General features: G+C 36.5%; 1 protein-coding gene across 2 annotated transcripts; it reads left to right on the top strand.

Moving 5' to 3' along the window:
* The first annotated feature begins 433 nt into the window (after window positions 1–433).
* LOC128229879 (uncharacterized) lies at window positions 434–9,335 on the top strand. Of its 2 annotated transcripts, none has more exons than XM_052941765.1 (8): window positions 434–534; window positions 1,569–1,669; window positions 2,049–2,071; window positions 4,512–4,571; window positions 4,974–5,030; window positions 6,259–6,323; window positions 7,707–7,845; window positions 8,574–9,335. In XM_052941765.1, the coding sequence occupies exons 1-8, from the start codon at window positions 481–483 to the stop codon at window positions 8,750–8,752; spliced, it is 678 nt and encodes a 225-aa protein (XP_052797725.1). In that variant the 5' UTR covers window positions 434–480; the 3' UTR covers window positions 8,753–9,335. The 2 variants fall into 2 exon arrangements, with proteins under 2 accessions (XP_052797725.1, XP_052797727.1); XM_052941767.1 differs by having other exon boundaries at window positions 447–534; window positions 1,515–1,669.
* The last annotated feature ends 8,835 nt before the right edge of the window (window positions 9,336–18,170 follow it).

Raw genomic sequence — 18,170 nt, 5'->3', positions numbered from 1 at the left:
TACCGTCTATAGGTTTAGATACACTTGGCATTGAGCATGTACTAATTCACATATTAGGACCAATCACTATAATGATTTGATATTTAAGCGGTCGTTATCGTTAGAGCTGTCTAACTTGTTAAAGTAGAATTCATCCGGCGACCCAAATGATCTGAGAAAGGCAGAAAACACACAACAAGCAAATGAATTGTTAATTGTTAATTAAAATAAGCTTAAATATATCACAATAACGAGGATATGGAATGTGGCCACAACATAAACATGTGTGCAAAAAATATTTTTTTGAAACTCAAAAAGGGAAAACAACTTGTACTGATTTCATGACCGTGAAAGCACGCTTGAGATAACAACACGTGATCGTTATGTACCACCGAGATCCTGTCAGTAATTTACTTCCTTTCTTGGTTTTAAGATATCATCTGTTAATCGACAAATATACCTGATAACACAGTTTGAAAATACGTAAAGGAGCTCGCAACGATGTCTTCATTTTACCAATATGTGGTATCTACGAGGATTTCCACTTGGCTTACGGTATGCTGTTTTATTTCGCTGCGATTTTGTTATATGTGTGTATGTATGTTTACGGTATACTGTATGCGTTTCGCTTGGAATTTGTTTAATGTATGTATGTTTGTAATGTATGTTGTGTGTGTGTGTGTGTGTGTGCGTGTGCGTGCGTGCGTGCATGAGTGCGTGCGTGCGTGCGTGCGTGAGTGCGTGCGTGCGTGCGTGCGTGCGTGCGTGCGTGCATGCGTGCATGAGTGCGAGCATGCGTGTGTATATTTTTATGTATACTGTATTCGTTTTTTTCTCGGAATTTGTTAAATGTATGTGTGTGTGTATGCGTGCGTGCGTGCGTATGCGTGCGTGCATGAGTGCGAGCATGCGTGTGTATATTTTCATGTTTACTGTATTCGTTTTTCCTCGGAATTTGTTAGATGTATGTGTGTGTGTGTGTGCGTGCGTGCGTGCGTGCGTATGTATGTATACATGCATGTATGGATGTCTGTATGTCTGTATGTCTGTATGTCTGTATGTATGTATGTATGTATGTCTGGATGGATGGATGTATGCATGCATGCATGCGATGTATGTATGTATGTATGTATGTATGTATGTATGTATGTATGTATGTATGTATGTATGTATGTATGTATGTATGTATGTATGTATGTATGTATGTATGTATGTATGTATGTATGTATGTATGTATGTATGTATGTATGTATGCATGCATGCATGCATGCATGCATGTATGTATGTATGTTAATGAGAGCAGCAATGTTTTCAACGTAAACCAGGTTATTAGATTCGGATGTCGTTTGGCGGGCGGACGGATGGACGGGCGGGCGGGCTTAAACTAACAACGTACAGCGTATAGTACATGATTATTGCCTTTTAAATTGAAACATGCATATTTATTAGAAGAAGTGTTGTTTCCCCTGCTTCATGCATTCAAACGTATTCATTTGAACGAGACGTTGTCAATTCCCCATGGAATACGTTTAAAGTTTAACAGAACGGGCCGTCGATGATATCTCTTACACATTGGAACACGTTCACAGAGCGATGGAGGAAGGATGGAACGCGTTGAGCAACGGGTGGAGGTCGCTACCGTGGAAATGGGAGAGGGAAAACGTATGGAACAGCTGCAGTACCAGCCTAGGTTAATATTTAAGCAGTAAATTGTTACACATGTATGTTCTTTTTTTTGTGCACACATTGGGGCGCGTTTACACTTCTTGATATACACAGGTTTTGCAATATTTCGCAGAATGGCCACTGCACCATTGAAGACTGATACTTTGCATATTTTATTAGCCATATGGACTCTATTAATAATTGTGGCTTAATTTGTCAACCTTTGTTGACATTTAAATGTTTTGAAGTCGACAAGAAAGAATTTCAACGATAAAGATATAACAATCGCCATACATGCATGTATCAGCTATAATCATCATTTAATCTCACAGATATCGCATGTTTTATCTCATATGTTATCGTTGCCAACGGTTAAATTATGTAGTTTTCCCTCTTGTTTTCAGCCGAAAACAGACTTTCCTTGATGGTAAGTTATTTCTAACTATTCGTACCTCCTCATTCTCAACACTGTGATCAAACACATTCAATTGAGACCTAAAAGGGGTATCTGGCACAACCATTTCTTTGCCAGGTATGTAATTGCATATAGGATTAAATGTATTCGCGTGAGAAGGCTCTGACACATTTAAGGTGGTTGGTCATTGTCCTGCTTGCTAATAAGCGATTTCAGCGGATTGTGGTCTGTCAAATGAGTCTAGCCATAGTTTTATTCATCCCCATACCAGGTGGTCTCTTCAATCTCAATATGCGCGTATTTTTTTTCCGTAAAGGACAACGTTCTCGAACAACTTCCTAAAGGCATGAGATTCGAACATTCTTTTAAGGCACAATGTACCAGTCTAGTCCGCAATTACTGTCCTCAGCTCTAAGAGTTAAAGGTTTCGATATGTCATAATTCGTTTTATTTAAAAAAAAATCACCCTGTGAAACGACCACACAAATTTTGAACTCAACAAGCAGTCATTCAGCTTATGAGTGTAGGCAAATTTGGTGTGTAACTGCCTAGATAAAAGTTATTCCTTTCACTCGTCTTAATTCCGTGACATTGTTTAGCTTGCTAAGGTCTTTTACTGCTAGGACATTTTTTGAAATTATTCATTAATCCTTTTCACCATTTATATTGCAACGATATATATAATTGTATACTATTTTAGTATGTTTTGTTTTCAGTCTCGAATTTTAGATCATTTGAAGGATTCTACTCAAACTGTTAATTTTCTTCTGTATGTATTTGTCAAAAACCTCAGACATTTTTTGAAATATTTCTGGAGCTGACATAATCCCAAACGGAACGCGTTTGAACGCATATCGATGGTATGGCGTAAAAAGTGTCATTAACCTCGAGCTGTTGTTATCAATCGGTAACTGATACAACCCATTCGCTGCACCTAAATTTCAAAAGACTGTCATGGTTTCGAGTTCGGTGAAACGCTGTTAATATTTGGTATCATGCAGCGTTCGCGTTCTTTTTTCGGATCGACACACATCCGAACATTTCCATTCGGCCTTAGCGCTGGTTTCTCTTTTAAAGATTTGAATGAAGACTCAGAAATGACTCTAACGTCAGCCCCTGTTGCAAAATAATTCAATTCCAACACTTCCGGCACTTCTGGGATGGTATATTCCCGTTTAGCCATGCCTGCAATTTTACCAAGAACACTGTTGTGACGTTGATAGCCTTGTTGAGGCTGGCCACACCCTCCACCAGAATTAAGTTTTGCTCTTTAAAGCCAATTCGGCAGGTCGAATAGATTGTGCTTGATACTGTCCCTTTCCAAGTTGACTTTGCCTCGCCATTGAGACGGCTTTTTCCATGGTTAGATCGCCTTCTAACTGCATTTTCTCTGACAGGTGTTTTGCGAGAATTCCGACCACTTTGCCATCACGGATTTGTTCTGATTTACGGCAGCGTTGAACACCCATCTCTCAGCCAACTCCTGATTAAAGATTTGATCGATTCACCTTTTGTTCATTTTTGTGTGAAAGGTCCGTTAAACTTTTCCAACACGGTAACAAATTTATTTTGATCTTTTGCCGAAATTTTAAGTTAAATATTAAGCGTATTTTCCGATCGAATATATAAAACACGAAATGCGCCCCTCTTCTTTGTCTTTCTGTAATTTTGCAGCTGTCCTAAATCATACTAAACATACTAACATCTCTTCATTCCACCTATTAAGTGGATGAAAAGTTACAAGTATTCGGCGGATGAAATTTGTTCATTTTGTAATCCGTGATTTTATCCGTTCGTGTAGAAAACGTAATCATCAGTATCACTGAATAAACCTTTTTATCATTCTGTCCATTTTCACTTTTGACACCATGTTATGAAATTTGGTTGTCAGTGTATCGAAAAACAGTTTAATGTTTTATACTTTAATAACAATATAAAATTCATGATAGTAAACACAACTCTGCTTTTGCTTTTTACGAACGCCTGCAGCAAGTACGTCTTAGTGCGGCAGAAAACGGTGAGAAATGGGGAAGAAAAAACTACAGGACGCGGATAATGTCGGCGTACTATGTTGAACTACGTTTTACTGCGGTTGGCAACTTGCAAAGCACGGGGATGTGTCTCTGATGCTCAACGATTTAGAACCGTCCAAGTTTCGGGTAACCAAAGGCATGCCCAAATGGCCAAGGATGACTATAACTTCTGTACATCTCTAAAAGTTGAAGAAAGTTGCAAGTGTGGGATAAATATTGAATAGGTTTTGACTATTTGTTTGCACGGATTAATACCGGATACTACGTTGAGCTATGGCTCAGGTACGGATCGATAGGGATTATTTCGTTTCTGTCCGTATCCGCGCCGTGTTTTTGACCGGTACATTAAGTAATTGCTTGTCAGTTCGAATGCCTCTTTTGTAAAAGTTTTCCATTTTCTTTTCTTTTCTTTCCTTCAGGTTGCTGTAACAACAGTCTGTTCCATCCCTTTATTAACATTGATGAATCCTTCACACACGGTAACCCAATCACCTTCTTATATGGGACGCCTAAGTAATCTGATAAATATTATTTCATACGATGAGGATTTACCTTTATATAATAATTTTTTATCAGTAAATAATGACGAATTATCTTTATATTATTACCGACATATACAGACGTTATACATGTGTGTTTTAAAGTATAGCTGCATATAATGAAAATTGAATGTATCGGACAGCTTAGGTGTTCAATTTTCTCACATCAGAAATTTGTCATACAATTAACATTCTTCATTAAGATAACATTTTAAACTGTTAATCTAATGATTGCATAATTCTTCAAATATCAAGTTCCTATTCCAAATTAAAAATAAACGCGTTTATTGTTTTTTGGACGGAAGACATGGTGCATTCAAACGTGTTTTTTTACTCCGACAGGAGCAATAATCATCACCGGATACGGAATTCTACTGACGCTCTTCCGCTGGATAATTGGTAGGTTGTTTAAAACTGCTAAAGCACGTTTAAAGGGAATCGCTCATATGTTAAAGGAAGAAGTATTGTTCCCGATAATGCATTTGAAAATGTTAATTTTATCATTATTTTACTCTTTAATACCGAAATTGCAGAAGAAAAACAGTTAAAACAATATTCTGGTTGTATGTGTGAATTTCTTTTTGATTGCTACGTCATCGAAGTTTGAAGCGTGAAGTTGATAGCGTTGGTCCATCTTCACAACGTCTTGGGTCTACGGTTAAGACTCAGAATCAGAAACAAAAACAAAATCTAAATTTTGTAGTAAAAATGTTACTTAAAGTGCAAATATGGTAAAAATAATACAGTATCAGTCATCGAGTATCATGAATTTTTGAGTCCGAACTCAGACGTTATCAACAGTTATGGCAAGAAGGCGTTTTATCGAGAGTCGATAAGCCTATCGAATAATTTACAGTCGCGCATGACCTCTAAAATAATACGGGTCTTTCAAAATAATCTATCATGGCGGCGACCATATCGAATACGTTGTGTATATGTGTTTTCAAGGGACATATTTTATGTCTTAGGGAGGTGAAGTAGTGACATTATACCGGTCCTGAAAGTTCATTTTCAAGTTTCTCCCAAGCGTAATCAAGACACGAATTGAAATGTTTGATTTCAGTACTCTGTTAACGTTATCGAATGGGTCTACTTAGTGATATGACTATTGAATTATAATCCGGTGGTCTCGTCGCATTTTCGTATATCTTGAAGCCGATTAGCGAGGTCAAACCCGAACATTTACGGAGATTACCTAGTTGTTACGATTGATACACGTAGCGAGGGAGCTTTTTCAAGTGACATTTAGCTTCAACAGTAAGGTTTACTTGTACGCATAAAAGCTACACGCATGTATAATAATTCGCTACATCTCTATTGATACTTTTTATATTTTATGGTTATATTCAGTTAACTATTAGACGTTTACCATTGTAAGATCTACACTTCTAATTCATCTCATTGAGGTGATACCTTAAATTTCGTTTTCGAATTTTTCTTTGTATAAGCATGCGATCTGATCCTTACTTTTTTCTAAATATGATACCATATAAACTCGCATTGCACCAGCCTTCTCATACCATATGGTGCAGGTGTTCTCGTGCATATACCTGAATGACGTAGAACTCAAAAAGTAGTTAACCCGTATACCTTTAAGAAACACGTAACTGCTGTAGTATATTGTCAGGTTTGTGGACGGTCAGCACTCTCCCAGCCATATGTTGCATCAGCGGGATCTACTGTATCGTGAAGGTAAGCAACCGTATGTTATTCTGTAGTTTGAACTGTGTTTCGTTTCAAATATTTTAACAAACTAAGGTTTATATTCAGAAAACTTAAAATGCATTCTTATATTTTGTCCTTTATGATTTATCAGAAAGTAGTATATTATATTGATTGTGTGCTTCTTTGTCATATGGACCTATCTTATATGTACTTATGTTATATGAAATACACTGTACCTAAATATACTCATTTTTATTGTGATAATCATTATAATAATAGTGGAAGTGGAAGTAGACGTAGTAGTAAAAGAAGAAAAAGAAGTGGAAGTAGTAGAAGTAGTAGAAGTAGTAGTAGTAGTAATAGTAGTAGTAGTAGTAGAAGTAGAAGTAGTAGTAGTAGTAGTAGTAGTAGTAGTAGTAGTAGTAGTAGTAGTAGTAGTAGTAGTAGTAGTAGTAGTAGTAGTAGTAGTAGTAGTAGTAGTATGAGTAGTAGTAGTAGTAGTAGTAGTAGTAGTAGTAGTAGTATGAGTAGTAGTAGTAGTAGTAGTAGTAGTAGTAGTAGTAGTAGTAGTAGTAGTAGTAGGAGTAGGAGTAGTAGTAAAGTAGTAGTAGTAGTAGTAGTAGTAGTAGTAGTAGTAGTAGTAGTAGTAGTAGTAGTAGTAGTAGTAGTAGTAGTAGAAGTAGTAGTAGTAGTAGTAGCAGCAGTAGTAGTAGTAGTAGTAATAGTAGCAGTAGAAGTAGCAGTAGCAGTAGCAGAAGTAGTACTAGTAGCAGTAGCAGTAGAAGTAGCAGTAGTAGTAGTAGTTGTAGTAGTTGTAGTATAAGTAGTAGTAGTAGTAGTAGTAGTAGTAGTAGTAGTAGTAGTAGTAGTAGTAGTAGAAGTAGTAGTAGTAGTAGTAGTAGTAGTAGTAGAAGTAGTAGTAGTAGTAGTAGTAGTAGTAGTAGTAGTAGTAGTAGTAGTAGTAGTAGTAGTAGTAGTAGTAGTAGTAGAAGTAGTAGTAGTAGTAGTAGTAGTTATAGTAGTAATAGTAGTAGTACTAGTAGCAGAAGCAGTAGAAGTAGCAGTAGTAGTAATAGTTGTAGTAGTAGTAGCAGTAGCAGCAGCAGCAGTAGCAGCAGCAGTAGCAGTAGCAGCAGCAGTAGTAGCAACAGTAGCAGCAGCAGCAGCTGTAGCAGCAGCAGCAGCTGGAGAAGTAGCAACAGCAGAAACAGCATCAGAAACAGTAGCAGTAGCAGTAGCAGTAGTAATAATAATAATAGTAGTAGTAGTAGTAGTAGTAGTAGTAGCAGTAGCAGTAGCAGTAGTAGTAGTAGTAGTAGTAGGAGTAGGAGGAGAAGGAGGAGGAGCATCATCATCATCATTATCATCAACATCATCATCATCATCATTATTATTATTATTATTATTTAGGCGGTTAAGGAGTCCGTGTTCTGGATCATGATCCTCCTGATCCACAACAACCCCGTGGAACTGTCTGACACGGGTTTCTACAGATACCACGTGTACCTGCTGGCAGACTTTCTCGCAACTGTTGTCCTTATTGCGTCTGGTTAGGAAAATCTTTTTGACATCATTAATATAAATTGAAACGTAAAATGTATTCTGGCAATTCTCATTTTCGGAGAGTAATTTTAAGACCGCGCAGCTGACGTCTGACAATTATTTTGCCTTTGTGAAAATCGCAAAGCATCACTTAACATTTTTATATATTTTATATTTTAACAAATATTTTAGAACAGTTATTTTATTTTAATATCATCAAATTGTAGATAAACCATCTTTTTTTCTATAAATATAATTTCGAAATAATGCTTTCCGAAAGATAATGATAAAACAACGTTGAAACAACGTCACGTGTTCTTCACAACGTTAATGCAATGTGGTAACAATGTTTTTTTCAACCCAAATTAAAAACATATATGTTAATCGCAAATACTGTCAGATGCTTTCATTAATGTAATATTAACGTTTTATGGAATGTGAACTAATGTAAGCTATAATATAATAAATTAAAAAAAACATTCCATAACGTTTTCACAATGTTGCCACCACGTTGTACAAAAACATAACCATGCCACAACCTTTACACAACGTTGTACTAACGTGATGTGTTAGCTGGGAGATTATGAACATAAATACAATGTATAGATAAGCAGGCTTGGCCGCTTGGTTTGCAGTAAATAACTATAATCTTTGAATTTACATGAATTTTAAGGAAAGAGTATTTTGTACAAGTAGCGTAGGTTATTTTTGAAGTAATTTATACTTCTTTCACAGGTATTGGTCTGGAGGCGGATAACGGACTTAAAGGCTGCGAGTATCAAGATTCAACAATGTGGCGACTGGCCGCGTTCTGTATGTCAATGGATGCCTTCATCCCACATATTGTCTTTCTTGTCGCCTATCTGGCGATGGCGTGTTTCTGTTATGTAATTGAAACCGCTTATCAAAACTAACTTCAGGCTTTCAATAGAATTCTTCATTGGACAAAATAGAACTGAAAAAACCTTTTAACACATGCAGTTATAGTATTTTTGTCAAGTGTATTTACATGGTAAGTGCAAAAATAAACATACATTTTGTATAACATCAACAATGTATTAAGGGCAGTAAGTTTAAGGTATACACATAAATTATTATGTATATTTATATCACAATGGGCCAATTGTTAAGAAATTTGACAAAGTTAACGACGTTGTTAACGGAATCCTTTTTAACGTTTAAAGGTGATACATTTCATTATGTGCGGATGTAATTCAATTAAACATACATAGCGGAATCCGCTGACTCAATATATATCAAAAGTAACGTAGCCACATGTGTGTCCATGATTTTTTTATGAGTATTGAAGATTAAAAAATAAACATCGATTCATTTAACAACTTGATAACTTTAACAATGTTCTGAACAATCGGCCCTATGTTGTCGTATTAAAAAACAGTTTGGTAAAGGATAAACAATAATAACAAGAATTAAAAAGAATAGAATTACAAACAGACAGTGATTCTTTAACATAATTTTACAATAATTAAATTTTAAAACTCCTAGTTACTTCATGTAGAGTACATATAAAATAAATGGGTAATGAAACAGTAGAATAAACACTGGGTTATGATGCAGTCGACAAACGATAATAAGGAATCATACCATTTCATTGAAACAGTACAATAAACACATAGTTATGTTGCAGACGACAAACGATAATGATAAACTATACCATTTCAACGAAACAGTAGAATAAACACTGAGTAATGTCGCAGAGGACAAACGATAACGAGGAATCGTACCATTTTAATGAAACAGTAGAATAAACACTGAGTAATGTTGCAGATGATTACAGTCATGGATTGAACAACAAACAAACTCAAGTGTGGATGTAATGTATGCATCTCTAGTAGAGACTCTTCTCAGCTGTGCAGAAAATGTGATACCTAAGAAGAAGATTTGTCCACATAGCAAAGGTTATTGGTCACCTAAATTAAATGAGTTCAACAAAAAGTTCAAACAGGCAAAAAGAAAATTCCAGGTAAGGTCAGATCCGGCTAATGAACGTGCAGTTAGTATTTCAAGACAGGCATTCCAGGAAGCTATAGAAAAGGCAAAAACTGCATACCTTGACCTACTGACACATGAGCTGGATCCTAGGAAACCAGAGAAGGTTTGGAAAATAATAAACAAACATAGAAGTGATGAATCCAAGTGTGCAGTCCAGCCTATTGTTAAAGAAGACTTATCCTTAGCAGTATCTGATGTGGAGATTTTTCAAGAAATGAAACAAAAATATGGTAAAGAAACACTCGAAGTGAAAGAAAAGTGCCACACACATTACTACCAAATTGAAAATCAAGTTGAAACCATTGAAAATGATGAAAGAATGTCTCTGGTGAGAGATCCACACACAATGGAAAATTCAGACATAACACTTGATGAAGTAGAATCGGTATTAAAAGAATTTGACAAGAACAGTGCACCATGTCCAGAAGAGAGAATTTTTGGGGTAATGTTGAAAAATTGTGGCGAAATGCTAAGCAAAAGTCTGCTTTTCTTGTTCCAAAGATGCTGGGAGAGAGGTAAACTGCCAGGCGGTTTTAAAACAGACCCCAAAATTATGCTACCAAAGCCTGGAAAAGAAAACTACAATACAGTTAAATCATACAGACCTATAACATTAGAAAGCATCATTGGAAAATTACTTGAAAAAATTATAAAAAAGAGACTAACATGGAGACTTGAAACAGAACAAGCAGTGTCAAAATATCAGAATGCATATAGGAAAAATAAGTTTTGTACGCAATCCCTACTACGTATTGTACAAAGCATACAGGAAAACAACAATAAGGGTGAAAAATCAGCATTAGTCATCATGGACTATGAATCATGCTTTGAAAGAGTTTGGAGGGCTGGTCTACTCCAAAAGGCATTCAACAGCAACATTCGTGGAAGACTTTGGATATACTTGAAGGAGTTCATAACCGACAGAAAATACTACCTAAAGGTAAATGACCACAAGTCTCCGTTAATCATTTCTAAAGTAGGCATTCCACAGGGGTCTGTTCTGAGCCCAACACTCTGCAACCTCTACACAAGGGACAGCATGGACGGAGTGACCGGACATCATACAGAATTTGCAGATGATGCCAGCATATGGAACAGTGACAAGTCAATTGAAAACGCCATTGAAAAAACAAATGAAGATCTTCATAAGATTAATATATGGTGTGATCAATGGAACATGAGCATAGCCTCTGAAAAAACTAAGGCAATCCTATTCAAAACTGACATTGAACCCTTTAAGAAGTTGGTTTACAATAATATTCCCATTGAGCTGGTTCAAAACAAAAAAATTGCTAGGGGTAACCATAGACAACAACTTGTCATTCAACACCCACATTCATGAGAAATCAATGGCTGGCTAAAGGGCACTAAAAGGACTTGACTGTTTCACAAGTAAATACAGAGGTTGCACACAGACTACATATATGAAACTCTACAAAGCCTTGGTCTTGCCAATTTTGGACTTTGGCTTACCTGTACTGGTCACTCAAACTGACCAATGCATACGCGCATTTGAACCGGTCCAACGCAGCGCCATGTTAAAAGCTAGTTGAATTTTACCAAGTACAAGCACAGAATCATTGGAACTATTAACATATACCCTACCAATGAACATTCACATTAAGTTGAGACAGGCAGAGGAACTGGTCAGAATTGTAGCCAAAAGAGATGAACATCCACTGAAAGCAGACTTTAACAAGTGGATGTCAAATAGGTCAAGTTTTAGAGGGAAACTTACAACATTTGCGCTTCTAATGTGCCGCTACACAGAACTCAAAGACAAAATCAAGCTAGAAAATATAGAGAAGGAATTTGAGTACAACGTGAAGTACATTGGTCTTTCTAGGACACGCGAAAAGGTTAGCTTCGAACAATTCACTGTGGATAAGGAAACCCAGACAGCAAATATAGCACACGTACTAGATGCTACATCTGGAGGAGACATCCTAGTGTTTACAGACGGCTCTTCACTGGGTAACCCAGGCCCTACCGGTGCGGGTGCTGCCATCTATCTTGAAGGATACAAGACAAATCCAGTTTTGTTAAATAAGGGCGTGTCAAAACTTGGCAATAACTTTTCTGGCGAAATGGCGGGTATTGAACTTTCACTGGACTTCCTAACAGCTACAACACCACAAAGAAAAAACATTCACATATTCACAGACTGCCAGGGAGCAATATCAACAGCATTTTCAAGAGAGATTCCCAAGAACAAAATTGAAACCGTTTTTAACATTAAAACATCTGTAACAAGTTTAGAGGACAATGGTAATACACTCCATGTGCACTGGATACCTGGCCATAAAAACATAGAGGGAAATGAGCTGGCTGACGAGCAGGCAAAAAAAGGGGCTAAGAAGGCAGCAGAATTTGATGAAGCAGAATTCGATGATGAAAAGAAAGATGCAGGTGAAGTCATGCAAATGATGAAAAGAAAAGCAATTAAAAATGGTCATCGCAATACCGTAACTCTGAGAGGTCTTCCGCCATACATGACATCTTTGTCACACCCGGGGTAAGAAACTGCGTTGGTGAAAAGAAAAGAAAAAGTTTCAGCCAAATCAACCAACTCCTAAGTGGTCACACCTGGCTAAAAGATCAATGGGCAAAACTGACACCAGACCAAACAGACAACTGTTGCAGTGTCTGCCAAGTTCCTGAAACCGTAGACCACTTCTTATTCTACTGTAAAAAGTATGATGAAGCTAGAAGAGGACTGGAAGAAAGAACTTTGCAAATACTATACAGATATTGCATACCCAATGCAGCAATTACGTTGGGGTTATTGGCGGGTGAAATAGAAGAAATAACGAATACATGTGCGAAAGAAGAACTGATGGATTCATTAAGCTTATATCTGTCAGAAACAAACAGGCTATAAATATTTAATTTTATAAAAAATAACAAAAAATAATTCCTTTTTAAAAAACAGACAACTTTCCAAAATTCGATGAGTCCAAAAAAAAAAAAGTAACAAGAGTACAAGTACATAGAATAAAGCACAAAGATGATATCGGCAAAAATATTCGATAAAGTACATCGAGACCATAGGCGACGACGACGCCATAATTCGACAAACAACAACAACAACAATAAAGATAAACCATACCATTTTAATGAAACAGTAGAATAAACACTGAGTAATTTTGCAGACGATAATGATAAACCATGCCATTTCAATGAAACAGTAGAATAAACACGAGTTATGTTGCAGACGATAATGATAAAGCATACCATTTTAATGAAACAGTAGAATAAACACGGAGTTGTGTTGCAGACGACAAACGATAATGAGGTATTATACCATTTTAATGAAACAGTAGAATAAACACTGAGTAATGATGCAGACGATAATGATAAACCATTTCATTGAAACAGTAGGATGAACAATGTGTTATGTTGCAAACGATAATGATAAACCATACCATTTTAATGAAGCAGTAAAACAAACACTGAGTTATGTTGCAGACGACAAACGATAATGAGGAATCATACCATTTCATTGAAACAGTAGAATAAACACCGAGGTATGTGCAGACGACAAACGATAATGAGGGATCATACCATTTCAATGAAACAGTAGGATAAACACTGGGTTACGCTGAAGACGACAAAGGATAATGAGGATTCATGCCATTTCAACAGAGCAGTAGAATAAAAATTAAGTTAAGTTGCAGACCACAAACGATAATAAGGAATCATACCATTTCAAAAAATAGTAGAATACACACAATGTTATTTTGAAGACGACATACGAAAATGAGGAATCATACCATTTTAACGAAACAGTAGGATAAACAATGCGTAATGTTGCAAACGATAATGATAAACCATACCATTTCAATGAAACAGTAGAATACATGCTTAGTTATGTTCCTTAACAAACTATAATGATGAATCGTCGGTTTTAATGAACAGTAGAATAAACATTAAGTAATGTTGCAGACGACAAAGTGAAAAAATGCATGTATTTTCATAACAAAATAGATCTATCTTACTATGTCGTCTTTATATAATAACTTCAAAACCGCAGGGGATCTTTAAAACGCAAAGAAGGGGTTTGTTCGCTTTCTTGTTATATAAACAAATGTATGTTACTAATGTTTATGTGTGTTAAACATATGATTAGTAAATAAAATAAAATGCATTAACCTGAAACTGATATGTTGTGAAATTTGATTTAACAGTTTAAAATCTGATTCAAATGGACCAAATAGTCCTGCGGATATTCATAAAACAACTTAAGTCATTTTTTAATTTAAGTTGTTATTGTCAAATTTATATCAATACTTATAATAGAAGTCCAACATCAACATTAGAATTTTAAACATTTATACTGACAACATTTCGGTCATACTGACCTTCATTGGGTATAAAGAAGTTACCAAAACATGCGACCAGTGACATTCTTAAATTAAGAACATTATTTTTGTTACTAAATTTCGTAATTAAGATATATTATGAATACTGCGTTGGAAGATAATCATCAATCCTTTATCGTCAATATCAATATATTTAAAACAAAAGCGACTTTGGCACAAAACAATAAATATAATGTAGTCTATGTTACATGTATTCAGTGCAGTTTAATTAAGCTGGGCCTGACGCGGTATACAATGTTTATGTGTTTTTATCCATTTGATTGTCTTCGGAGTGTCATTACATGTTGTTGTTTTTTGGATCAGGCGATACGGTCATCACGCCAGCGCCGTTGCAACACGCAAGAATACCGAGGCAGGTACCTCGGTTAAAATTCGCAGAGCAAACAAATAAAATAAAAAGAATAAAATGCAATGAAAAATATTAAAACCGACTTCTGATTTTGAGAAACGACTACACTAAATTATTCAAAATGCCGTATCAACATTCACACTCCCGGGACTTCGTACAATATACAGATATAGTAAGCCCTACATCAGCGCTTTTTGCACGCATACAGACGGCACGCTCTATGTATAGAAGTGTAACCGTGTTGATAGATGATTCCGCATGAATTTTAAGCTCCTTTAAAAAGTGGTACATTTAGGGCAAGAATCGGTTGTTTTTCGACCGAGTCTGGGATTTCGACTGACCTGGACACATTAAGAGAGGTTGGCGCTGCTGGTTTTATTGATAAATCTTTCGTCATGAGAAATCCCTCATAGAGTGAGATGGTGTAGTAACCAAAACCGCGAGGACGGCAATTTTAACTACTTAATGGACTGGATGGGCAAATATGATGAACAACTTTCCAAACATCTGAAAAGTATACTTAAAAGTAGAACTATAAAAGAGCCAAATCCGACTCTTTTGGGCAGATTTATGACAGATCAGTGCGAAATGCTGTACAAATAAATATAGTGTCAGAGAAACCACAAAATTACATGGCGAATGCCGATGAAAATACATCAGAGTTGGTCCATTATAAGATTAATCACTTCTATCCATTTCTAGATCACAGGGAAAACATTCGTTATTAGAAAATCATAACTTTCTAATACATTGAATTTATATATCAATATGAAGGAGGATAGCACTGAGTAAGCGCGCTGTAGGGTAAGACGTGGGGCTGGGGCGGAGGACGCGGAGGCAATGTTGGGAGAGGAGGTACCGGTCGGAACGATATATTGGAGGCGCTTGACATGAATCAAATGTTAGGGGTGGAGGTAGCAGCGGACGTGGATACAAACTTTGAATTGGAGTTGGGGTCGGCCAGATGGAGGGAGGACGGCGGACGCGCTTAAATTATAGGATTTTGAGTGTTAGCTATCAATTTAAGAATTCGGTTTTTTTAAAATTCCGTTTTCTTAAGAAAATGTAAAAGAGTTTTTTATTACAACAATATTTACACCCAGCTAGCTGATAACGAACCCTGGTGACATCAATGACAGCTTTGTACTAATACATGTTTAAATCGATTAAAGAAAACACAATTTGACCAAATTAGTATGTGTTTATATGACTTAAAACCGAATGGCACAGACGATAAGTCACAGGTTCCCAGCTCGAAACGTTGTTGCCGACTGAAATATCTTTTCTTTAAACCACTATGGCCACACCATATTAATGTTACGTCCCTCGGATTTTTGCAAAAAAAATGAACCGAGCGAGCGAAAAAAACTAAATACAATTTTGTCATTTTTAATTTATCCCGAAGCTAGCGAAGAGCGAAAAAATATTTTTTCCTTATAATCAGTATGAAATGGAAAGATTGTTAAATATAATTGCCCTTAAACACATTTCAATGCAATCTTGAACTGAACCTCTTATAGTCATTGGGAAAATGTCGGAATAGATACTATTTATTTTTCCGTGTTTAGAACAAATATTATATGGATAAATCAAATTTCTAATATAATTAAAACGTATTTTTATATGACGATCATTCATAATAAAAAATAACCCTGCTTTTAAGAAAAAGTTTGAGACGACTAATACAAATCTACCCGATTCACTACTACATCATTTGCAAGTGTTTAGACATACTTAAGATTGATTTTGGACGTATACAAAATGATGTTTTACACAGGCATCATCAAACAGACTCCATATACATTTAAATTTCTGTACTAAGTTTTGTTTTTTATTATCACAGGAAATGCAATGGCATGTGCTTATCAAAACAAAAAGAACAAGGGTATGTGCAGAGAACTTTTATGGTGAATGCTTTTATGCACCAGCCAATTGTATATGGCCCAACTTAGTTTGGAAAAGCGGGGCTTTTTAACTTCCGGTCCATCCAATTTTGGGTAAAATACCCGACCTGCTGGTAAAATCCCTGCCAAATGCCCCCGCACCCCGGGAAACCTAGATAAGACCCATTCCCCGCAATTTTTGGAACGAAGACAATACAACTGCATTCACTAGGCACTGCGGGGCCAACCTTGAAGGTAAAAACACGGCCTATTGCCCCCGCTGACCCTGGTATACGCCCGGACCGGAGCGAGGGGTGGGGGCAGTGGTTACAATTGACTGGTGCATTATAATCCCGGATGATGCTGCAAAAGAAAACAAAATTTAAGGTGATAAACTTAGGCTTACCTATGTTTTGGTCTATCCAGACCAGTGTTTATATCGCTATTTGTGAAAAAATATTTGTTCAAAACTAAACACAATAACTGAGCTTGATGCATCAATTTGGACCAACCAATGACTCCTGTTCCTGTTACACGGCCTCTAAACGCCAGCTCCACCACTTTACGGTGGTGCAAATAAAGAGCTGTCGACACTTCCGTGGTGGAGCTGTGCCCTATGTTTACATGAACAAACGTGAGTATGATTTATATTTTATTTGATAATTTCATTTAACGGACATATTTCGAAAATCGGAGAATGTGGTACCGTGTAAGAACACTTCTACTGTGGGCTGGTTACTATTTCGTTTCAATATTGTGTAAACTGTGGTGCCAGGAGCTGTTCTCCCGAATTGGACTTGTGCATATTTTGAGATCTGATTGCATAGCAAGTACATTTAAGGGTCAAGTAAAAATTAACAGCACCTAGCCTTTTCTTTTCGAAAAAGTTTTCAGTAAGGTAAAGGTAGTTCGCGAAGAGTTTTGTTTCCGCAAGAAGTATGCATAACTAGCATAACAATGAATGATAAACATAGCAACTTTTGTATTCATTCCAAAAGCGTTAACTTTTTATATTACTTCAAGCGCAAAACATACTCGATAGCGCCACCACTACTCGACAGCGCCACCACTAGGGCAACAGCGTCACCACTATTATAAATATGTGCATTTTTCCTTTTTAAGAAGTTTTTATCAGTTTTGTTGTGTTCCGGGATAGGTACTATACATAGCAGTTATGTTTGTATGCGTGAGAATGTTCGTACGTGGTGTGTAAGGACCGAAATACACTTGCAGGTAATCAGATCTCAAAATATGCACAAGTCCAATTCGGGAGAAAAGCTCCTGGCACCACAGTTTACACAATATTGAAACGAAATAGTAACCAACCCACAGTAGAAGTGTTCTTACACGGTACCACATTCTCCGATTTTCGAAATAAGTCCGTTAAATGAAATTATCAAATAAAATATAAATCATACTCACGTTTGTTCATGTAAACATAGGGTACAGCTCCACCACGGAAGTGTCGTCAGCTCTTTTTCTTTGCACCACCGTTAAGTGGTGGAGCTGGCGTTTAGAGGCCGTGTGTTAAGTTGAGTTGTCATCTTCAGCATCGTCGTAATAAGGGAAAATTTTGGTCACTTGTATTATGACTTGAGTCAAATAATACTTAGTTGATAATTTCCATTTCCATCCAAAACGAGTCACTATCAACGCAATATTATAGCTACCAGTCTCAGATACACATGCTTTTTAACATAATTAT

Source organism: Mya arenaria, chromosome 4, assembly GCF_026914265.1.
Source record: "Mya arenaria isolate MELC-2E11 chromosome 4, ASM2691426v1".
Taxonomy (NCBI): Eukaryota; Metazoa; Mollusca; class Bivalvia; order Myida; family Myidae; genus Mya; species Mya arenaria.
Note: the sequence above shows the minus strand (reverse complement) of the source record. Positions and strands in the feature narration are given on the sequence as shown.